Genomic DNA, 23,992 nt, shown 5'->3' on the forward strand with positions numbered 1-23,992 from the left:
CCCCTCGGCGGGGGAAGACAGACAGGTAGCAAGCTGATTAATTGCAAGCATCGGAGTAGGCTTAGAAACAGGCAACGAGGAGGAGAAGTCTACCTGGAAAGTGCGTCTCTTTATGACCGGAGGTGGAGCCAGCCGCACTGAATTGAGGAGAGGCAACAGCTGAAGATCAAACCAGAAGGTCGCAGGGCAAAGGAGGCCGTTAGGGCACCGAGAGTCAGAGAGCAGCCAGGGGAGAGAACAGAGAAGAGGGGAACAGAGAGATTGCCATCAAAGTCGACCGCCGCGCGGGGCACGGGGACCTGCCGGCAGACCTCCGAGCTCCTCCGCGCCGCGCGGTGCTCACAGGGGGACATGCTGCTCGCCGGCCTCCCGCTGCACAGCTTTCACTGCTCGGAGATAAAACTCACCCAGGGGATTTCTGACTCCGCTCCGCTGCTCTCCTCAGGCAGAATTTATTGCAAGACACCCCCCCCACACACACACTGGCTTTGCTAAGCTCTCCACTGACAGGACGGTTTCCCTTCATCTCTCATCACCAGATTTGGGGCGACTATCAAAAGGCTGATTTTCTCCAAGTGTCCCAAGTGTGATTTCCTATTTCTTTCCCCCTTCCCTCTCAAGAGACTGCCTGTATCTGTGGGCAGTCCCTGGGGTATGGATGGGGGTGCAGAGAGCTAGCTGGGGTCAGCAGCAGGCATTGGGGCACCAGCATGGTGCATTCAGCCACGTGGACACCACACCAAGGGAGAAGACGAGACCTTGGTGAGCCCCAAGCAGGGTCTTTATTGCCCTGGGAGCCTGCGCTTTGCTTTTCCTTGTTTAACAGTAACATCAGCCTCCAACTGCTTATAGCCAGGAATGCTGCCCTAGTGCACAAAGCTGACCCGGACACGCAGAAATCAAATGCACGAAAGCTCGGGAGCATTTGTTCATCCTCGCGCTGTATCCAGTTTCCACTTGCATCCATGTCAGCCTGGCACCCACTGTGCCGGCTCCAGGCCCAGGAATGCTCCTCTGCCCTGATCCGCTTTCCTGTTCCTATCAGTTTTCCATTGAGGCCGATCTTGGTTTTTACACAGGGAGAAGAGAAAGAGGCTTTCTGTGCTCAGGCACAAAAGCCCGGCCCTGCTGTGCAGCCTTTCCCCATGTGAGCTGTGCCCTCGGAGGTGTGCCCGCAGGTCTCCCGTGGCACCAGGCGTGTCCTGGTCCCTACAAACGCCGCTCCTCGCGCCCGCGGTGCAGGCCAGGACCCGGTCCCGTTGCAAAGGGAAGCAGGCACCCAATATCGCAGCGCTGCCCCGTGCTCAGGAGGCTGTGCTCCAATATGCTGATCCTGAGGCAATAAAAGCACTGCTGGAAAATCAGCCAGGCTGATCTGCTTGGAGGAAGCCCTGCTCTTTATAGGAGACAAGTGCAGGAGGCCCCTTAGCTCAGGAGAGCATTTGGGGCTGAGCTGACCTTTCCGGGGGGATGTTGCTGTAAATCAGCACAGAAGGTGTGCCTGTATGAGTGACCCGGAGCCATCTGAGCTGGCTTTGTCTGTCTCCTCGAGTGCTGAAGTGTATCTGAAATATTACGCAGCTCACAGGGAAGCAGAGGGAGGATGCTGGAAAAGGGAAGGAAGCAAGTGGAGGGAAGCAGTAAGAGCTTTCCCAAAACCAGAGGAGAGACAACGTCCAGCGATGGATTCAGGTTTGTTTAGAGAAGGAACCCGAGGCCTCCTGCAGGCAGCTCCTGCCCTGCCCCTCTGTGTCCCAGCGTGCAATATTGGGTGCACATCCTTGTGCCTTTGCGTCGCAACCGGGTCCCGCCAAGCCGTCACCCACAAACCTTCAGCGTAAGGATCTGGTTAGAGCGCAGGGCTGCGAGGGTGGTGCTTAGGTATTCCTAGGGGACAGTGAAGACGTGACAAAGGGGGTCAGTGAGACACACGGCGTTTTGGAGAGCAGAGGGAGCACGGCTGCTCCCCCTCTTCCCGGCGCTGGGCTCCCGACCCCAGGGCAGCGCTCTGGGGACAGCCAGCCCACACCGAAGGTGCAGCCCCACGCCTGGGATCGTCCCTCGCAGAGCCGCAGGGCAGACAGACTCGTAGAGAAGAAAAAAATAGGAAACTGCAGCATGAGCCAAGGCATACATCCTAACCTACATTTCCTTCCTAAGAAAACAAAGGCCAAACAAAACTGAAACGACATCTCTGGCTTTCCAGGATGTTGCTTTTCCCTTCCCTGCCCAGAGCATCAGACAAAGGTCCTTGTCCATGAGTAAAGCAAGAACAAATTGCAGTTCAGTCAAACGGATGGCACTTTTACTGCAAGGCTCATCCTCCTTTTCATTCTGGGAGGAGGAAAGGGAACTGCACCTCTGCTGGCTGCTCGCACCCTGAGCCTGTGAGCAGACCCTCTGGGACAGCCCCCCACGGGCTGACCTGACAGCAGTCGCTCTTCCCACGAGCACATCCTGGAATGCCTCGGGATGACCCGTGGGCTTTTTAAAATGCTGAGCTTGCTGCTTCGGTGAGTCCAGAGCTAACCCCTGAGGCTTTGCTGGGACGTGAGGCTTTGCTCCAGCCTTTTCCCTGCTGTCCCCACCCTGCTGCAGTCACCCCAGGGTACCTTCACCCCAGGAGCGAGCGCAGGTTTCCCCGTGTTGCCGCAGGTCCCGTCCCCACTTTTCACCTTGAGCTCTGAGGACAGCCAGGAGCCAAGGGCTGTAACCAGAATCCAGGACACTGCTGGGGTGAACATTGCTGCTCGCTTCTTTTTAGCATAACAATCTAGTGAGCCTGCTCGCCTAAAGAAACACAGCTGACCTGCTATTATTGTACCCGGGCTGGCACATGCCCACTGTCCCCATCTCCCTCAGTGCCAGCTGAGATCTCGCCCCTGGCTCTGCCACACAGAGCATCCAGGGCCCTGCTCCCCCAGGGACAGGGCACGGAGCCCAGCTAATTGTCCGGAGGCTCGTCAAAAATAAACAGAAAGCCCTTAAGCCTGTCTCCCTGTACACCCAGATTGCAAATTCCAGCCGCTTCATATGATGTCGTTCCAATGCATTTCCAGTGGATTTCCAGCGCTCGGGTTGTTTTTAGAGCTGGTTAAATTTTGCCCCTGTAATCCCCTCAAACCCCACGATGTTCTCTCTCCTCTCTTGGCTGTGGTACATGCTGACCAGGCCAGGCCAGAGAGGCAAGTGGGGCAATATCCTGGCTTTCATTAAGCGGCTGCTGGCATCGGTCCTCCCTCTGTGCCTCTTCTCCACCCTGGGGACCAGCTCTTGGGGGACCAGTCAGCACCGTGGCCACCCCTGCTCATCTTCAGGCAGGGAGCACAACCCTTCCTTCCCCTTGGCTCTGTGTGGGGTTGGGGACAGCAGGAAGAACAAAAGAGGGAAGGCAATACAGTGTCCTGGGATCTGCAACCCCTGTACTGCTCCTGGCCGTACTACATGTGGGAGAGGGACAGAGCTGGAGCACCTCTGTTCCTCCAGAAACCCCAGGTTTCACTGGGTTTTGGGGTAAGGACACAGGCCTGGTCTCCACCACGTATCTGTGTCTAACCCCACGGGGGCACAGAGGCTTTCCAGGAAGAAGCAACGAGAGCATTTAGGCAGGGGTCAGCCCCGGTGGGCAGGAACAGACCAACAGCCCTCCTGGAAAACCTTATCTGCAGCTTTTCTGTGAAACACATCAATCAGCCGGGCGCTGCTGCCTGGATGAGGCACCTCGTTACTGAAGAGATCCGTATTTCCAACGAGAAGCCACTCAAACGAAGGGGGATTAACATGCAGGAAGGCACAGGACAGACGATAACGACGCTAATGACTTACCCTGTGGGGGTACTCCGCACACTGACCCTGTGAAAGAAGGGGATTAAAAGGAAAGGGTTTAAACCACCAACAGAGAGGACCAAAATAGATGCAGGGTCAGAGCCACAAGGTGTAAATCACTGCGGCCCTACTGAACTCAGTGAGGCCATGGCAATTTACACCTGATAAGCAGCCTGCCTTCCACCCCCTGCCCCCAGAGCCCTCTGTTTCTCCTGTATCTCTCGGCCACTCAGAGTCTTTAGTTTTAGTTTTTAATTTACTTTTCATTTTCAACACGTCTCACGTTAAAATTACCTTTTCTCCTTTTTGTCCCGGGGGTCCCTATAAGAGAAAAGTGATTTTTAAAAAAGCTCTCAGTAGAGAGGTCGGTGCATGCGAGGGGAAAGGGATCGGGGAGGTAGAGCTGGGGTACTTACTGGTTGTCCCCTGGGACCTGCAGCACCCTTTAAAGAAACACATTGTGATGAACGTGAGGGGAATTCCCATTTACAGTGACAAGACAACAAACTCTCAGCACAGGGTGGAAGCTCAGATTTTAAACACATTTGTGGAGAAAAGTTCCCAAGAGAGCTCTGGGCCCTTCATGAAAGGGGAGTGAAAACACACGCATGTTCTGGCTGCGCCGTAGTGGGGGAATTATTAGGAGAGGGGGAAAATCGTCAGGAAAACACACCCTCATTGTTCCCGGGCCCTCAGCCGACGCGCTGGGATGGAACCAGCAGCAGCCAGGACTGAAGCCTGGTTGCGCAAGTGAGGGATGTCAGAGCGGGGAAGGGGATCTGCAACATGTGCTCGCCAGAGGCTACACCGACACCCAGGCTCCGAAAACAGAATGCGCAGAAGAGAGCACGCAGAAATTCAGTGAGCGAAGGTGACTACAGAGCTGCTAGCTTAGCACGTTGGTGTTCGGGGATGTCACCATCAGAGATGTCAAGAGGAACAAGACCGCACTTGGGTTGCCATCAAGCACGGCCTGAGTTTATCATTCGCGATTGAAAGCATTTCGGTACAGCACGCAAGTGAAACTGAGCTTCAAGAGGGGGAAGGAAGATATTTAATATGAAAAATATGCTTGTTTTTGGTTAGATAAGTTGAAAGCCACCAGATGGGTTTTCAGAAAACTTTCCATCAACTTTTACTTCTGCTATGAGGCCAACCACGAAAAATGTCAGCTCCCAGAGTATATTTAAAGAACATAATTGCTAACTGCAAGGAAAACATATCCCATGCGTAACTAGAAAGTTGCTGTTGTGACATGATGAATCGATAGCCGTAATGTAAAAATGACAGACGTGCACCCCAGCATGCTGCAACGAAGTTACAGAATTAGGGAGGGCACTGGCTGAAGCTAGGAGCTCTAGCCTCGCTACGAGCTCATTTCCAGCTGAGTAATGTCCTTCCAAACTAACCCAGCAGCCACAAACAGACAGATTTTATTTATTTATTTCTTTACCATCTCCCCCTTCTGTCCAGGATGGCCCTGCAAAAGAAAGACAACGTGCCTCAGCTTCAGTCATCGTAACCTCTAGAAGATGTTGGCTTTACCTGCTTACCCCTTGCCTCGGGAGGTACTTTGTCGAGGGCGTTTCAACGCCAAGCACATGCAGCTTCGCTCGCTCACCTGACAGGACACCACTCCCCCTACCCAAAGCACTCCGAACAAAGTGCTTTCCCTGCAGCAGGCGGGCTGATGCTCTTGCAAAGTGCTGTTTTATAGATTTGCCTAGAAAGAAAGCAGCCACGTTCTCTCTCCCTTCATCTCTTGACTCCTGCATCTCCCCCCCAGGCATTTGTGGTCTCCTCCTGCCTGCCAAGCTTCTAATTTTCTTTTAATCCACGCGTGTGCATGACATTGCAAAACTACCCTCTCTAAAGCATGCTTTGCAGCAGGCAGGTAGACAGGCCAGTGGGACATAGCAGGAGGGAGGGCACAAAGCCCTGAGAGAAGCTGTTTGCTTACCGGTTTGCCGTCCAAGCCAATAGGGCCCTGAAATCAAAACAACAAAAAAAAAAAGAGAGAAATGAGGAGAAATGCTGTTGCTGGGGTGTCTGTCTACCTGTCCCAGCAAGCTCTATGTGCTGCAAGACTGCACAGCTGGCTACCACCCCAGCATCCTCACTGCTCCTGCTGGGACCTGCTCTCTGTCAGCCCACTGCAGCAGCAAAGCTGGACACACGAGGAGGCAGGAGGGATTCATGGGCAATTTGCACAAACCCGCAGCATTTCTTGCTGCTCCGTCCTGTAAAGTAGTTGGAAATCAGCACAGTTTTCTCAAGACTTTGATTTTAAAAGGCACCCACCGTTGGGGGAAGAGGAATTTTTGCAAACGATAGAATAAGAAGAGTCCCAGGGAAGAGGTGACACAGCTCAGCAGCATTTTGAAGGTACTGCCTGATGAGAAACAGGCTCTGCAGAGCGCTGCCCCACCCGCCGCTTCTTGAGCCGTGCCGATTTGCTCTCTGCTGCTCCAAAAGCCAAAGACCACAAGGGCTGGGGGGAGATCTGCTTCTCCTCAGCCCGGGGGCAGCTCAGGGCCCCCCTTTCCACAAAGGGCAGAGCCGCAGATCCCAGTCAGACAGCTCGCAGCCTGCCAATTCCTCCTGTTTTCCAGGCATGAGTCTCCCCCGCAGACCTGCTCTGGCACACGGAGCAGCAGCTGAGCTGCCTGGCGGGAGCAGGGGCGCCAGGGGTGTTGGTGCTCGCCTTAGGCTCCCTGGTTGTCCAGGAGAAGTGCACAAGAATAAATAGCAACCTTGTGAGTCCTCCAGCAGCCTCAATGCTCCGGAGAGCATTGCCAGCAACCGTAGGGCTGAAATGATATTTGTTTTGTCCTCTCCTGGGCTTGTTTCCCATTCCCTTGCCCATCTGTAACTTAGCATTGGAGAAAAATCTCCCCCTTCCTGCGCTTTTTGTCCTTTCTCTTTGGCATGACCCCAGCTGAACTGCATCGTGTGGGACCTGTTTGGATCACAGATGCCTGCTGCACTGCAGAATCACCTGAAAGCTCAGCGAGGGCTGGAATTTCACCTAGCTGGGGGTTATTTTCTTTGTTTGGGTGGTATTTTCATAGGATGGTTTTCTTTTACTGAACAGATCTGGCTTCAACTATGTTATTTTAACACTTGTGGTGTGGTTTTTTTTTTTTTTTTTTAATTAATTTCCTTTCGGAGTTTTCTTTTTTTTTCCCCTCCATAAGTATCTTTTAAAGGAAAAAAAAAAAAAAAAAAAAAGAAAGAAAGAAAAACAAGTGAAGAAAAAGCTACTTTTTCCAGTGATCAGATCAGGTCCCTGGTCTCAGACAGAAATGATAAGCTCCAGCGAGCACTAATGACACTTCCTAGGAATACTGCACACACGTACCCCATAAATTAGGAGTTACACTTACCGGGAATCCAGGAAAACCTCTAGTTCCAGGCTGTCCCTGGAAAGGGCGAAACAGAGAGAGCAGTTTAGAGGAACTGAAGAGGAATTTGATGAACCCCATGTCCTCTCTACGGAACCTTTCCTTCAGCCTCTGCCCGTTTATCCTGCAGCTCTCTGAAGAGTTACCCAAGGTCTGATTTGATTTCCCTCCAAGGGGAAGGCGACTTGGGAAGGAGTGGAAATCTGACATCCCTGCTTCAATTTGTACAGGGCCAGCAAAATGCTGGAGCAGGTCCAGCTTGGACTGCAAGCCGTTTCCTTGAAGTTTGTACATTAATTAAACGGGTGTCCCTAGCCCATACGCTAGCCTTTTGGAGTACGTTCCAGAGGCTGAGCTCATTTTATGGCAATTCTTGCTGCCATAAACCAGAGGCGTTTAATGCAGGGTGCTGCTCTGTGCAAGACAAACCTCGCAGGTCACTGGTGTCTAAACACAGCCATTCCTTTTTTCCTCCCCTAATGTGCATGTCCCAGTGCATTCATTTGCTTCACAAATAATTCTGGAGAAGAGATGATTTTTTTTTCTGCTTTTTTTTCCTCTAAGAGCTATGAGAAAAAGGAGAGTTAGGCAGTGTGATGAGGAACATGAGCACCAAGTTCTTTTCCCCTGCATTTTTCTGGCTAGCCAGGGCTGGCTACCATTTTGGGATCAGGTACAGCAAACAAACTAGCTCGCTACATATCTGGCAGCTTCCTTACTCACTTAAAAACATGAGAAAAAAAAAAAAAAAAGAAAAAAAAGACAAAAACTGTAATTGTCCTAGCTGCTGATTTTGCATAATTGTACAGTTTCTGGGGCTTGTGACATGTCAGGTCACAAATACCCTAGGCCTTTGCTCATCCAGTAAAGATACCACTTTACTTGAGGACTTCAATCTTCACAAAAAAATGAGTGAGCCAAGCCAGGAAGGAAGGTGGACCAGATTTCAGCGTATCTGGAAGCAAAGCCACGTAGATGAAAATAGCAGGATGAGGTAAATCCTGTACCATGCTCATCGAGCGACCGCTGCGGCAGCTTGCCTTCCCTAAAAGCTGTGCTGCGATGACAAAAAGCCCAGCTTTCTTGTGCCTTCTCAGCTTCATTTTGGGGAAGAAAATGCCTTCCTTAGGCACTTGGAGATACTGTGACTGGACTGTTTGAGCCTTGCAAGGGTCTCCTAGGAAAGAGCTGGGTATGAACAAGGGTTTGCTTCTTCACCTTAACATCCTGTGTGGTGACGTGGGAAGGGGAAGAAGGGCACAGGTTTGCCAGACTGCAAGGAGCTGATGAGATTTGCTATAGCAAACAATTTCTGTCCCCATGGGAGACTGCTTGGAGAGGGAAAACCTTCAGGTTACATCTCCTCCATCCTCCCTGTGCAGAGATATTCAGCGGGGATTTGACCCCGCAGAGAATGAAGGCAAGGAACCTCTTTGCACAGTCTGAGGGCTGTTCCTACCACAGCGCCTGGACTCGCACCAAACAGTTGTGTTTCTCTACACAGTGCTAGCAGGACCGAATCACATTTGCACTGTTTTCTTAGTTTTGCTAAGTTGAACTTGGTCAGCTTTGCTTTGCATTGCAAGATACACATAAAACCACCTGGTCTTGTTGGCCAGTGACCAGGAAGGAAGATAGGCTATAAATTAAAGGATTTGTCCACCGCTGCTTTCTGAAAAGGCAAAAATCAAGAAGAGCCTAGCCACAATTCATTAATTTTGGTTCCCTGTTGGAAGCCTCCCTGGACAAGAAGTGCTAAAAAAAGAATTAAGGAGAAAATCTGGAAATGGTGCAATTTGGCTTCCTCTCTAGACTGCAGACTGCTGCTTCTCTCTCCTTGGAGGCCGGCAGAGTGATTTGCACGGTATCAGGCCAAAACAACAGTTCAGCAGCGAGCAATTCCAAGAGACTGTTTTTGTTGGGTAGCTGTTTTTCCTTGTCTTCTTTTTAAGATGTTGATCCTATGAAGTATGTAATCCTGGGAGCTGCCAAATCGTGGAGATCATCTGTTTCTGCCACTATCGGCACACTGTCCCTCTCCGGCCAGAAGTTTAGCAGCTCTGAGCTCAAGTGAAAACTTCAACCTCCAAATGGAAATCTGGAAACTATTTCTCATCCCACGTCTTCCCAAGTGGCCCCTTGGCCGGGCTTCCCGTGTTTGTCTTCGGTGCTCAGCCATCCTTTTGACCTATCACCAGCTCCACTGGAAACTGGATCATCTTCACAACAGGCTTTGGGGTGGAAGCGGGGAGCTGCCCCGTTCCTTGCACCTCAGGGCTTTGACCAGGTTAGGCCAAAACCCATTTTAAGTACCATTCCCCATTTTCTGCCGTTTTCAGGGTGTGACATGTTCTGTGCTTTCTCAAACAGCAGCAAAGGCAAGGAGGCAAATCAGCAGCACTGAAACAGACATTAGAATTTGTCCTGCAGACCAGGCGCATGTCCTGCAGGAAAAGAGCAGTGTCCATCCCCATCTGCAGGACCTACAGTGCCAGGGACCACCAGCTTTCCTCTCCCACTGCTATTCCACGCTGTGCAGGAGGCTGAGCACTACAGCTTGAGGAAAACAGAAAAAAAGTTGCAGCATTTACCCTCTGTATCTGCTCATGGGGCCGGGTGGCCTTTCTCAGAGGCTGGAGGGACCGTCTGCTGGGTAGCAAATGCTCGGGGCACCCATTCACATCCTGGGCTTCAGTTTTGTCATTTCTCAAACTCCAGCGTGCTGGGCAGGTGTGCCTGGGATCCCGCAAAGCTGTTTCTTGTTAGAAACACTTATCACGGGGCTTTTGGAAAGCTAATTGGAAAGCCAGATGTAGCCAAGCGTTCGTGCTGCCTAGGTCTCTCTCACTTGACCTCTGCTGGGAAACAAAAGTCGCTGGCGGCCCATCCTCTTCGCAGGTCAAGGACGGTGCTCTTCACAGGTTAATCAAAATCGGAAGTGCCCAGTGGGAGGGAGAGAATTGAGGCTCTGGGTCTTTTCTCATGGAAATCTCCGGTGGAGGCTGCACGGGGATGCAGTGAGGAGGACTGGCTGCATCTGCACAAAAGCAGAGGCTTGACGGCTGAACCGCAGAGCAAGAAGCATCCAGTGTTTAGGGCACGCCAAGGCTCCAGCCCTTCATGTCCTGTCAGCCTGTTTTTATTACCCCACGCTTGCAAAAAGCTTTGTCTGGCTGACTCCTTGTGCGGATGCTTTTGCTGGAGTGGGGTGCAAAATCCTGCCTGGCCTTTCCTCTGCTCCCCAGCCAGACTTTCAAGGACTGAAAAAGGACTTTCAAGATTGTGGTAACTGTGCTGACAAAGAGTTTCCAAGATTTTGGATACTGATAAGGACCTCTGAACAACTCAGATCTACCCATCTGTATAAGTTCCCAGTCACCAGCTTAGCCCTGATCCTGCCCTTCTGCAAAATCAGGGCTTTTGGCCTTCGCTAATGAAACCAAAGGCTGAGATCAGCCAGAAAAAAGGGATAGACTCCTCAAAAGTGGTAGTGGCCCTGCTTCAAGAAGGAAAAATGCTTCTTCGTTTCAAATACAGGACTATGGTCTCCTTGCGAGGCAAGGCTTCTTCTTCATTTGTTCTGGAGCATGAGCTGTAATTTCATTATATATAGTATATAATAGTGGTATAAAACCAAGCATGGCTCAGCACGAGAACCACATTATACAGGGTTTTTGCTCTCTCCCACCGATGCCGTCTCGCTGCCCCTCCTAAGTCTTTCCCTGTAACTTGCCCACATCCTGGATCAGTCAAAAATAGAGAAAAAAGCCACTTACGGGTGGACCGCGGGGCCCGATGATGGACATGCCTGCTTCTCCTGGAGCACCCTGCAGAGAGGCAGAAGAGAGGGAAAGGGCTGAACGAAGGAAGAAATGAAAATACTTAATAAAAAAAAAAAAAAAAGAAAAACGACATTCCCACCAAAACTGAGGTTAAATGAGGGTGCCCAAGGTGTGAGAACATCAGGGCTCACGAGGCAGCTGCTGTTCTGGCCTCCCCCAGCTCTTACCCTGCACTCTGGGAGAAAAGCTGTCATTTGGAGCTAAAATGGAAGCTGCACAGCAAGGCAAACTGTAAACAAGTCAAACACTTGCAGGCTCTGGCCCCTGCAAGTGTGAAAGATTGCCTGAAACCCTTGCTGTTGTTAGAATACATCATGGTATCAGGCCAAACTTCAGCTCAAGAGATGACTGTTTTTCTTTGGCATTTACCCCTTGAAAATATCTGCTGCTGATGCTCAGCCTCAGTCCCTGGTCCCGTCCACACTGCAGGACTTTCTAGGCACCTTTCACATCCCTCCCCAGATGCAGCTCCATTTTAGTGACTGCTTTCTGCCCATCGTCTGTACTCTTTGTAAAGCACCCTGTCTGCTTCAGACAGGCAAAATATTTGGGGAAAAATAAGCTAAAAAAAGCCCACAGATTCTGAATATTCTCCAGTGGGTGTTTATAAGAACATCTTTTGTAGGCAATACTGCTGGCTGGATAGCACCATACTGAAGAGCATATTCTCTATTACAGGGTAAGGAAAGGGCAGAAAGGGATTGTGCAAGCTGCCATGTCTTTGGACTGCAAAGCTAGCGATTCTATGAATAGGTCAAATGAGACTTAATGACCGGACAGGAATGTCAAAGTTTAGGTCTAAATTAAATAACCCCACATGGAAGCAGCTTGGCATACCGTGCAGTATAAAGGGCTGGGGGGGAACATCCAGAAAATAAAGGGCTTGCTCATATGTGGTTTCTGGAAGAGACTGGCTCTGCCGTGGAGGCAAGGAGTATGATTAACGATGGATCACGTTGAGCCAGCCAGTTTGGGTCCGATCCTAAAAGGACAACAATCCTGCCACCATTTTGGTACCTGAAAATTGTTGCAGCCCTGCTGCACCACCACACAAAAAAGTACTTGAGGTCTAGCCCCTCCTGCACCAAGAACCTGCCAGCTCCACTGTGGGAAGGGCTGGATGGAGCCTTTGGGGCTGGTTTCCAGCCCAGCTGGGACTCGATACGGGAGATTCCAGCAGCAATAACCCCTGGCCACGCATACCCCAGTGCAGCACGAACTGCCTTCATCCTCAAGGCAGAAGCAGCCAAGATCAGCCAGGTCTGGCCTCTCTTCTGGGTTGACTGAAAGTCTTAAAGCTGCAACGTTGGCTGGGGAGAGTGCAGCACGATTTGCCCAAGGCTTCTTCTCTATTGAAGCGTGGACTGTACTAAGCGGGCACAGAAACAAGCCCAGAAGTCAGCAACGGGCAGCTGATAAGAGGGACGGGGCAATTAACAGCTGCCAGCACAGCAGCTGAGCTCTCTCCTCCCCACAGCTCAAGACCTGGGTGTCCAGGAAGACACTGACGTGTCCTGCACAAGAGACAGAAGAAGGGTGGCCTCGAGGGGAATGGGAGCTGCGGGCAACTTGCCGGGGAAGAGCTTTTCTGGTGTGTCAGCTCAGATGAGACGTGGATGAGAACAGCAAAGTCCTTGCTGGAAAAGCAAACAGCCAGCTCCTAGCCACCCACGATGCGCGATGGGTAGGCCACGTTCGTGCCTTTGGAAAGCACGCTGCATCCCTGAGAGGCAGCTCCAGAAGTGCCCGGGGCACAGCAGCCTTTGGACGGAGCAGCCCATAAAGCAAACAGCCCGCGGCAAGCAGGGCTCTCTGCAAAACAAAGCTGGGGTGGCCAAGGAGCTAGGGCCTCATGGAGGGCTTTGGGGAAGCGTGGGCAATTCAGAGTGAAAGCTCGGTCTGTCAGATAATGTTTGTAGGCTCCAATGAACAAGCAGGAGCTGGAGAGCAAGGAGAGGGTCTGTCCTACCTCACCCTTCCTCGCTGAGCTTTTCTATTTCCTAGCAAGAGCAGCAAATGGCCCTGGTATGGTGAACGTCCATCCCTTTCCTGGTTCCTACACCTTGCTGCCGCTGGCTGCAGTTTCCCAGTTATTCACACACCCCAAACGCATCCATCCCATTGTTCTCGCGGGTGCCAAGTCCCACCACGTCAGAAATGGGAGCGTGCCATCCTGTTTGTCCCTGCAACAGCTCTCACCAGGGACTGGGCTGCCCTGGGAGGCAGAGGGGAGCTGCAGGGGTGGTTAGGGCAAGCGGCGCTGCCAGCGGGGAAGAAACTCAATGGTTAACACCCAGGAAGCCTTGAGGGGAGCCCTACATGTGCCCGCCAGCTCTTACACTGTTAGTAAATTGTCATAAACAAGAAATGCAGTGTTTTGGGAGGCTGAGTGGCCTGGAAAGAATTTGGGAGATAAACTCGCACTGCTGGGGGAAAGGGGGCAGCCTGGGGAGCGGAAGCCCAAAGCCAGGGCTGTGGCAAGGGGTTTGGGGTGGCCCTACAGGAGAGCAGCTGGGGACAGTGTGGGCTGCAAGGAGACGACTCACCTTCTCTCCGGGTTGCCCTTTTAGTCCCTGCGTCAGTGGCACCCATCACAGCCACATGCAAGAGGGTGCAGGGGGGAGAGAGAGAGAGAGAGAGAGAGAAAGAGACACAAACACAGGCGTCAGCGGCAAGAGCGCGCTCCCCTGCCCCCAAACCCAGGCTGTGGGGTCTGGGTGAGCAGGGTGGCCTCAGCTCCCACCCCAGCCCTCCTCCCCATCCTCACCCCAGGTTGCCTGAGCAGTGAGCAGCCCCAAAACGCAGCGCTCAGCCAGACAGGGCTTGCTCAGGGCAGGGTTATTTGGATAGGGCAGCTGCGGGCAGTGCTGTGAGTTAGCAAGCCCACGGTTAGCGGCTTTGCTCACGCTGACACCCGCCGAGGGCCAGCCTGAAAGACCCCCGAAATCTCAGGGGTTGGAAGAGGAGGGGGAGGACAAGGCACAAGGTTTTGACTTACCGGCCGTCCAGGAATCCCCATGGCGCCTTTGTCTCCCTGGCAATTAAGGCAAAACCAGAGGCAATTGGAAACTGGCCAAAAGCAAGGTTATAAAACTGCACAAATGAGCTGTGCCACAGACGCAGCTGAGCAACGCGGTGCAAGTGTCCGGGGATTTTGAGAGAGGGAGAGAGCAAGTTAGAGAAAAAGTGCGTCTGTGTGCGCCCCAACCTGTCAAGGCAGCTGTGTAAGCCACTGGTTTCTTTGTGATATGACAAACCAGATAGAAATGACATAAGATGACTTTAGGCAGGGAAAAAAAAGGCAAGAGTTTTCAGCCTAACAAAATCTAATCCCAATTTCCAACACTTCATAAAATCCGAGTCCAGGGAACCAGCTTCGTGCAGTAGTCAACTGTCACATTTTTCTCTTTCTTCACCAAAGTCATCTCTGGTGTTAGCTATTTATTTATGAAGTTATCACTTTTAAACAGGATCCTCTTAGACTTGAGAATACAGTCCTGTCCAGAAGCATGAAAAAAAAAAATGTGGGAAAACAAGCTGACACAGGAAAAAGCATGTCTGGAAGAAGACATACGAGCAGCTGTGTTCGGTGTCCTCTACCCCTTTGAGATACTTCCCAGCACATTGTCAGGGTGTGAACAATCCTAACAGCGGTTTGGGGAATGACTTTGGGTCAGGCAACGCTGAACAGAGCCGTGTAAACACACTGACAACACCGGTGGCAATTTCCTTCAGCCACTTACCTACAGGGCAGATTTCTGCCTCTCGCAGTTCAGTTTCACTTCGTAATTAAAAATAAAATAAAATATATATTGCTTTTTAAAATTAACCCTTTCTGCACTCCTGGTTGCCAAAACTAAAGGCTGTGCAGATCCGGTAGCCAGTCAGAAAGATCCTTTCAGCAATCAGCTGCTGTGGCTTCAGCGGTCACATCACTTTTGCTCTCTGTTTTGCAAAAATGACGAGATAACGATCTCTCAGTTCTGCTCCCAGTAACGTTTGGGATTTTCTGATGTTTTCCTGCCCACGGCTGCCTGCATCCCTAGACACAAACCTAGCTTCCTGGTTTCTGCAGCTGGAGACACTGCTTCATCGATGCCACTTCTTTGTGCCTTCCCCAGGGCCAGTCCCAATGTCTGTGAACACGGTCTGAAATCTCTAGAAGGGGAACACACTTTTTTTCTGGCCATACACACAGGTTCCTTTGGTCATGCATCCCAAATCCATATGTTATTGCCAGGATCCAGCCACGACCTGGTGAGAGTTCAGCCATTTCCCTCTGAGAGCAGGGAGGCCATTCAGTTTTGGGTACATTTCTTTCCACACAGCTCACGTTTGGACAAACTGAAAAGCCGTAGCTGCTTTGCAAGCACATCCCTCGCAGATGGACAAAACACTAAGCAGCTGCTTGATATAATTTTCATAGATGATGGGAAACTGCTTTCATCTAGGGTTTTACGCGGGCTCCCAGTCCAGCTAATATTTGCCTATCTCTGCATGTCAGCAGCGAGCAAAACTCCCGGTGTCAGCATCCTGCCCTGGGATTACTCAGCGGCTGCTGGAGAGCAGAGCGGCGAGTTTCCCTAGGCTTTTAGCCCTTTAAAAGCTGCTTTCCTCCTGAGCTGTGCTCTGAGGTAAAAGCTGAGTTTACTTCTGCTGGCTCTGCCGTGGCCGGTGCCCGAGCAGGAAGAGCCCGAGGTCAGGGCTGAGCTGTGTCTGGTCTCCAGCGAGTACCTGGTGCCGGAGCGGTACATGACTGCGCCGTGTCTGTGCAGCGTTACAGCCCCCCGCGCAACCTCAATGAAAGGGGGAGCTCCCGGTAGGACAGCAAATAAATGCCAGATGTTTCTGAGGAAAGGTTGGCTGTGACGGGGAGCCAGGAAAGAGCGCTTCTGGGTGGACGATACCATGGAGGTCAGTTACAAATCCCCTGTTGTTTGTGTTACAAAGCCTCTGTCCTGAGCCAGGGGGCACAGTTGGCATTGCATTCGTTGGGAAACTGCCCCTTGCAGCTGCTGCCGTCACCAGGTGAGCTGCTGTGACCCCAAACCCTGTGCTCCTTCCCTGGTCATGACCATCACAGATGCAGGTATTATGGACTTTCATATTTGTACCACAGTGACTTAGCTCTTGCAAATCCTGCCGCAATTACCAGCCCCATCAGCAAGAATACAGCACGCTGCACCTCTTCAGCTGGGCCTTCACACTGAAAAAGGCATCTTCAGAAGCAGGTTCCCAAATGTGGGAAGGCTCATAAGGACTACACTACCCTTAAGTCCGGCCCTACAAAGCTCTTGCGGTCCCAGACCTGTTACAAGCCACGTGTGAGACCTCTACCTTCTCCCTGCTTACAAACCCTGGAGATGGAATTACTGCCAGACAGAGAGAGGGAACAAAAAACGAAAGAAGGGAGTATTTACCGGAAGCCCTGGTCTTCCTGTAGGACCCTGAAACAAAATGCACAGAAAAAGTGAAAGTTAGCTTGAAAATCTGAATGGAGGTCTTCATAAAGAGAAGAAATCACCAGTGTTTAGGAAACAGGATGGTAAAAAATCTCTCCACAGCTTGTTGACCATCAGCTCTGACTGCCTAGGTTTCCTAATCTCCTGTTTGTAAAGTTTTCTCTCCTTTCGGCATGGCTCTACCCACAGCTCTCCGTACGGGCTCCAAGGTATCTGCAAGTCCGTGGAGAACAAGCTAATTACAGGGCTCTGACTTTGCTCCTTAGTTTCCATCTGCTAAATATTAATTTTTCATGTATGGAATTGCTGTAGTTGCCACAGAAATGTTGCATGTTCAGAAATGGGAGGGAAAATGTCCGTGAGAGGATCTTTTCCTTCGGATGTGGTCCAGACAGCCAAAGAGTCCGGGAACCTCAGGCCTATTGCTCAATTTCATCATTTCCTTCCTTCCTTCGCCCCTTTTTAGTCCCAATCTCACCAAATTTCTTGCATGACTGCGGGTTGCCCTTGCCTTCACCAAAGCCTTGATTGACTTGGTGGGAGCGTCTGTTGGGCAAGAGGAGAGCGTGGAGGCTCCTTTTGCTCCCGGGAGCGTTGCTCATCCTTTTCCTTGGCTCTTCCCCCAGCTGGCTGAGACTTCAGGCTGGGCTCAGCGCGTTTCTGAGGTGCCAACACTGGCACCAGGGACTGAGCCCTACCACCTGGCATCTTGTCTCCTGCGAGCTGGGAAAGAAACCCGGGAGAGGGGCGAGAGGTCCTCAGCGCTTTGGGGTCTAGCCCAAGACACATCCCACTTTGGCTAAAGACGCTTGGTCTGCCTGACTTCCTCTTGTTATTGCCATTGGCGGGAGCTCTCCTCGCGGCCTGTCCTCAAAGTCTGCGTGCACAGACAGGTTCAGGGGTCGCAACGAGGCAGGATACGGTAGCGCATATTGTCAGCACTTCTCCGGTGGTCCCATGTGTTTCTGCCAGACTTCAATCTTTCATTATGATATTGAGTTTCTAACCCTTATTGCTGCAAAGAAAGCCTGGAGCGTGCGTCTTCCTCGCCCTGCAAAGGCACGGACTGCTCCCCAGGAGATGTCTGCACTGACCTACTGCTTCCTCTCCCATTTCCCTCAGCAGCAATATAATCATCTAGTGCCAACTCCCCTACCAACGCTGTGCCACATCCCTTTAGCACCGACATGTGCCTACCTGGGGCTCCGCTTGCAGCCCCCTCCGGAGATGCGATATCCCCTCAGAAACCACAGGCTAACGCTGAAATGCGTTCACTTCAGTGGCCAGTCCTGAAAGCCCCTGGGATCAATGATTGCTGAAGGTTTGCACGGAGCAGGGCTTCCAGCTGTAAAACGCTTTCAGACCTTCTGGCCTGGAAGGTGCAACTTTTTGGAAGATTGTTGTCATTAAATCGGGCTGCGCTCATATATCTGTGGGAGTTCAGTCTACAGCATTTTGACTTGATGAAAGGGGAAAATAGGTTGTGCAGCAACTACTTCTCCTCAGAACGTCATCTGCAAACTGTTTAAGACATTTTTGCATGAACAGACAAAAGATGACTACCGTATGTTTAACTTCTCATGTTCCTTCACAGAAACCGAGTATAGTTACTCTATTGTACAGGAATATAACCCATTTCCTCTGGAAGGACCGTGCTACAGACAATATAGCATTTCTTTATAATCCTGAGAGATATTGATACATGGCCTCATTCCTTACATTGCTTCTTCTGATTCACTGTGGGTCTCTTAATAGCTGTAAGAAAACTTCTGCAATAACCTAGCTATTTTCCTGAAGCCTAAATCGTCTGCGCTGAGGTTTTGCATTAGCTAACATTTGAAAAGGAAGCTGTCAACACAATTTTTCCTCTGAAATTGATAGTTATGCAGCTATACTTGAAGGCCCAACAGTTCCGCAAGCCCGGGTGAGTAGCATGGAGCAAGTCCCCGCCGCTCAGCTCGCGCCATGTGTTTGCGATCCATCTTCCCTTTTTTTCACAAACATGTCTCGTTCAGCGTGTGGCATCCAGTGCATGCGAAGCACATGCAGCCGATCCCCCTGGGGTATGCGGGGCCAACTGCTAACACGCGGATATCTGAGCCCCTCGCGTTTGCTTTGTCCCCGTCCCTGCAATCCCCCTGTCTTGCCCTCGGAAGTTGCGACACGGCCGAGAGGGATCCCACCCCAACGCGGGTGCTGAGCACCCGCAGTACTTGCTGTTTGTGACATCCCGGGGCACCCGGACTGCAAAGGACACCACAGACGGGAGACTTTGCCAGTTTATGCCCCGCAAAATCTGTCAACAGCTTGTAAAACCACAGAGGTTCGGTACTTACAGGTGGACCTGAAACAGAGAAGAAGAAGAAGAAAAAAAAACAATTAACTTTATTAATACAGTAAATCCTAAGGAGAATGGCTGGACAAACACATTGTTATCATTTGGGGGGAACTGGTCCTGATGCTGCTTCCATTTCCTGACACGCTTTTACCACCTCTCTGCTCTTTAATTAAGGCATCCCCACAATCGGCAGCATTACTTGCCAGTCGCCATGAGTGCAGGGCAGCCCCAGAACACCCCGTGTTGGGACGGCTGTGCCAGTCAGGCTCCCGGCACTGTCACCTTCACTGGTGGTCCCCCGGCACACCGAGGGCCCTCCCTGAGCGTGACACCACTGAGCACGGGGTCCTCGTTACCTGTGTGACTCCCCCTCGCATCCCACCCTCCACTCAGGGCCAAGAAAGCTAAATGCGGGGAGGTGGGAGCCCCTGCGCTGCAAAGATGCATCTGCCATCCATGGTCCTGCAAAGGCATGGAAAGGTTCATGAGGAAGGCGCAGCAATTAAACACGTTGGGTGCTTTTCTCCTTCAGTACATCCTCGTTTTCCTTCTTGCTTCTGCCTCTGTTCCCGTAGAAGCCAACCTGCCCTCTTGGAAGAGATCCCCTAAACACCTCGCCTCGCCTCACCGAAGCACCGCATCTCCCCTGTACAGAACCATTGCACGATCCATACCCGGGCTCGAACAGCACACTTCTTTCATTGGATCCCAGAAATTTCCTCAAAATCCTGACAGACAGTGTGTGTGGAAAGAAACCCCTGAACTCACCATTTTGTGGTTTTCCTCTCTGTGAGAGAAGCGAGACACACAATACAACTGTCAGGGGTTTCTACATTTTCCATACTTTCTAGACACTCTCTTCCCTTTTTTTTTTTTTTTCTTTCTCCTCCACGTAAAGTGCCAAGAAGTAAGGCTAAGCAGTCTAACAGGCGAGCTGACAGATACCAGGCAGCAACCTCTCCTCTGCACGGGGGGCGGATGTCACGGCAAGCACCTGCAGAGTACGTCGTCATCCTGAAAACGCCCCTGGCTGAATGTCCACGACAGAAACAGGAGACTTCAGATGAACAAATGTTCTCTGTGCTGGAAACATCCCACTTAGCGTGACGCTGGCAAATGGTTTGGCTATCAAGCTCTGGTGACCTAAAACTGCACTGTCAAATGCTGTTCTTAGCCTTGTGCTCAGCTTTCTTCCTGGCTGGTTGAAAAAAGTTGTCTTTTGGTTAAAACAGAACAAAAAGCTTAGCGCCTTGCTGGTAACCAACAGAGCTGAGCCAGAAGGCTCGAGAACCCCAAAACAAACAACTCTACTCAAATTTAAGATTGGAGCTCAGTAGGGCTGCCACCAGCACCAGCACTGCCCTAGCAGTGGGCCAAGTCTAAACAACAAAAGGATTTCTGATCAGAGAGATCGTTTCGGAGGGCAAGGTCAGCCTCAGATTCAGGAATCCCAACTTATGCCAGACTGGGAGGAAAAAAACAACAGAGTTTTCTGACTCTGGCTTGGCTGACAATGAAGTTCTGTGAGAGAACTCTTTTGGAGAGATTCTGTTTCGGAGCGAGCGCCCTGTCACAAGGTCGCTGCTTGCAGCCTGCCAACACGCGGACTTTATTTCCATTAGCAACACGACAGACCCTTAATAACCCGCCTACCTGTCTGCGAGGCTCTGGGGCACTCGTGGGCTGCACGAACCGAACTGCTTGGCTCAGACCGCAAGAAAAAGTTAACGGCAAGCAAATCCTCAGCTCTCCCTGCCCTTCCACACCGAACGCGGCCAGCCAGCAGCACAGCCAGCAGTGGTATTGCAGCACCGCGGGGAGAAAACACAGCAGCTTGTGTTTGCTCCAGAAGCTGTGTCCGCAGAGCTGAGTAAATCAGCGGTGCCGGCAGCCCCGGGCCCGTCAGGCTGAGCACCCCACGCAGATCAAAGGCTGGAGGCGTACTGGAGGCCCATCTTTGTTACGTGCCCTCTATAAAATTAATGGTGGCGCGAAGGGGGGCTGCACAGCCTTGTGTAAACACGCACCAGTGGGCGGCAGGGACACGCTCTTGGCTGCAGGAACTCCAGGGGTAGAGACCGTCCAGGGACTGGGCTTCAAGTGTCAGGAGCATCGGTGGGACCCAGGAGAAAGCAAAGCCCTGGGGCACAGCCACTCCTGAAGGCACCGTCGCCTCGCGAGGGCCCGGGGAGGAGGAGGGCAGATGGCCCGAGGACAGCAGGGAGGGAGGAGGTGCTGCTGGACGAGCTGTCGCAAAGCACCGGGGATTTTACCAAGTGAAATAATGCTTCGGCAAAGGGGATTTGTCATGTTCCGTCACGGTGATTAACGAGAAGGCCGAGCAGAGCTTCGAGAGAGGCTCAGCCTTTAATACAACAACGAGTAATTTAACGCACATTAGAGGGAAGAGCGGGCAAGGGAGGGAGAGGACCCCCATGCCTCTGCTCCTGCCGGGCTGAGCCAGCCTCTCCCGGGCAGCACTGGGCTGGCCCCTGGTCAGGGCTCAGGCAGAGCCACCCTGTTCTGCGCCAGGGACAGTGGCGACCTCATAAATTGAGCAAGCAGACCTGCAAGTTGAAGCAGGAGCTTTCTAACAGCTGGGCAAAGCCCGGCAGAGCTCCCCAGGCTGGCTGTGCCACGCACCCCCAGGCTCCTGCAGTCCCTGCCAGTTTGGAGGAGCAGCACATAACGAGGCCTGACTGCCCCCGAACAGGACAGGGCTCAGCGGTGGTGGACTCCCAAGGACTCCCCAGAACCAACAGCCTGGACAGCCACGAGTGCAGACCGCAGCTCCGGGGGCTCCTCCTCTGCCCTGCTTCTAGCAGGCTCTTTGGGGGTGAGCCCGAAGCAGTGCCGTGCAGGAGATCAGCTCCATCCCCTGTGCACAAACAGCCAGCAGATAAAGGCAGAAAGCTGGCGGCCTCCTGCCCACGACGGGTGGCTCAGGAAGCGCCTCTCGGTGCCGGCACTCTCGCTGAAAGGCACCGCAGGGCTGCGAGCGCTGGCGATCGCTGTTTATCCAGCTGCGGCACTCGGCGAGCAGCGGGGGACGGAGGGGTGTGGAGAGTGGACGAGTGGGAGGAAGCAGCAGCCTCCTGCAAAGAGGAGACCTCCAGAGCACCTTTGAAAAGGAGCGTTAAGAAAACAAAGGATCCTTGTGGGGGTACCCGGGGTCCCTCCAAACATGTGGCCTCTGGAAATGAGCACCATCTGCACTGTCCCTCCTCTGCGGCGCTGCTTTTTGTGCAGGCAGAAACTCTCTTTAAAGAAGCTCTGCTTTCCTGGAGACTGCGAGGGTAAAAGGAGCAGCCGTGGTCTGCAGGGAGGATGAGCCCACCTCACTGCACCTCCTGAGGGGGCACACCTGCAAAGAACGGGATGGCCGTGCCACAGAGCCCTCTGCTCCCTCGCCCTCCCCTGTGGCCAGCTCAAACAGCGGCTATCAAAACCAGAACTGCAGTGACCCCTTTTCCCTCAGCCACACAAAGAGCTAAAAAGCCACCCTCGGAGCTGTGGCCTCTTCGGGCCCAGAAGAGGGGATGCTTAGTTTTGTAAGAGGGTCATATTTATCCTAATCTGGAAAGTCCCACGTCCCAGCATATCGCAGCTTAAAAACCGGACAGTACGAGAGCGGGTCAGCGTGGTGTGAGACCTTCTGCTGATGGCAGAGATATCCCCCGGCAACGATCTCGGAACTGATAGGATCATTGAAACCGTCCCAGCCATTTAAGGGCATTTCCCAACATCTGGGAAAGTGGCTGTTTAAAACACTCTTAAATGCTGCTGCTTCATTTTTTTCCCCCCCTGACTTCTTGGAGCCAGGCACACCAGCGTCCACAGCATGGGTGCCTGCTCCAAAAACCCACATCCAAACCATTTTTTGCTCCCGCTCCAAGGCACAAACGACACCGGGAGGGTAGGGAGGGGACATGAAGACATTGCCATCGCTTCCTCGGATCTCATCTCCCTCCACACGGCAGCAGGAGGGGAGATGTAAACATGTAATCCATCCCTGTGAGGAAATCCAGCCACTTCCCAGAGCCAGAAGGCAGCCTTAGCGCGTTAGAGGGATCCAGTTACTTCCTGACATTCGGGACTGTTAATTGATAACGAGATAGCTGTGGGCCAGGCAATTAGTTATGAAAGGCTGATTGAAATGTCAGCAGCCCGCGCACAACCTCGCCCCGGGGCGGCAGAGGGAGCCCCTCGTTAGCAGCGTGGTGCTCCCCCGTTTCAGGGCAGGCAGACCCCAATGGGGCACAAATGAGGAGGCAAAAATGCCACGCACCTGCCAGGTAACAATGGGAAACACTTGCCAAAATTCAACAGTCTTAGTTCTAAGTTAAAGACAACTGAAACCTTCAAAATAAGAAGGAAAAAATAATTGACAGCAGTGATTTCCCAGAGCACAGCCTCCAGAAGTGTTGCTTCGGGCGGTGTCAGCCACCTGGGAGTACAGCTCCCTCCAGAGAGCACCAGCCCCTCGCAAAGCCAGGCACCCTGTCCCCAAACCAGCCCCCTCCCCGCTACGGCCACACGGCACGGCAGGAGGTTCTTCAAAGGCTCACAGCAATGCCGGGCAGCAAAGAGGCTCGCGGGATTTCACGGCCAAAAAATGCCACCAACGCTAAGCCGCGGCACCAGGTTACGCCAGTCACTCGAGCTGGCCTCCGAAATCAAGCCCATGACATCACCGAGCCTCGGCAGTCGATAGCAGCAGCTGCTGGGGACAGAAGTCACTGCTCAGGCACTCTGAGCAGCCCCGTGCACCACCAGCACCACCCGAGGAGGAGCCGTCAAGCACAGACCTAGAGAGAAGCCCATGGGAAGCCGTGTCCAAAGCGAGCAACAGGAGAAGTTGTTAATTTTTCCCGGAGAAATTGAAGTGGTTAAACAGCAGTCTCAAAACCAGAAGGTTGGGTCCGATAGTGGAGTTAAGTCAAGGACTCAAGCTGCACCTCTGAGTGCATCCACTTGTCTCAAGAAGCGCCTAAAAGTGCAACGGGAGCCTCCAGAGCCTGTAGAGGAAAATCTGGGCTGCTGGCATGACCTCAGTGAGCCCATCGGGCAGTTTAAAGTGCTCACAAGCGAGGGATCAGCAGCAGCCAAACAAATATTCTG

At 52.3% G+C, this 23,992-nt stretch overlaps 2 protein-coding genes across 21 annotated transcripts in view; both read right to left on the reverse strand.

The window, feature by feature from the left end:
- LOC309880089 (uncharacterized protein) overlaps positions 1–14,174 on the reverse strand; it is a 59,851-nt gene extending 45,677 nt beyond the window's left edge. For 3 of the 20 annotated variants that reach the window (XM_082764611.1, XM_082764603.1, XM_082764610.1), the window contains exons 1-10: positions 14,070–14,128; positions 13,618–13,644; positions 11,006–11,056; positions 7,212–7,247; positions 5,786–5,812; positions 5,279–5,305; positions 4,242–4,268; positions 4,120–4,146; positions 3,826–3,852; positions 94–159 (exon numbers count right to left, since the gene is read on the reverse strand). In XM_082764611.1, the coding sequence (XP_082620737.1) occupies positions 94–159; positions 3,826–3,852; positions 4,120–4,146; positions 4,242–4,268; positions 5,279–5,305; positions 5,786–5,812; positions 7,212–7,247; positions 11,006–11,056; positions 13,618–13,644; positions 14,070–14,090 (336 nt within the window). In that variant the 5' untranslated portion in view covers positions 14,091–14,128. Of the gene's footprint in view, positions 1–93; positions 160–1,830; positions 1,888–3,825; positions 3,853–4,119; positions 4,147–4,241; positions 4,269–5,278; positions 5,306–5,785; positions 5,813–7,211; positions 7,248–11,005; positions 11,057–13,617; positions 13,645–14,069 lie in introns of all 20 variants that reach the window. The other 17 variants (XM_082764595.1, XM_082764605.1, XM_082764604.1 and 14 more) reach the window with 11 other exon arrangements.
- Positions 14,175–16,952: 2,778 nt separating this feature from the next.
- Positions 16,953–23,992, reverse strand: part of LOC309880146 (collagen alpha-1(XIII) chain-like) — a gene marked incomplete at its 3' end in the record, with an annotated part of 29,108 nt that continues 22,068 nt past the window's right edge. The window contains exons 4-5 of the mRNA XM_082764675.1: positions 18,805–18,877; positions 16,953–17,079 (exon numbers count right to left, since the gene is read on the reverse strand). Of these exons, the coding sequence (XP_082620801.1) occupies positions 16,953–17,079; positions 18,805–18,877 (200 nt within the window). The remainder of the gene's footprint in view (positions 17,080–18,804; positions 18,878–23,992) is intronic.

The sequence above is a fragment of the Aythya marila genome (genome assembly GCF_965140915.1).
Source record: "Aythya marila genome assembly, chromosome: 7".
Lineage (NCBI taxonomy): Eukaryota > Metazoa > Chordata > Aves > Anseriformes > Anatidae > Aythya > Aythya marila.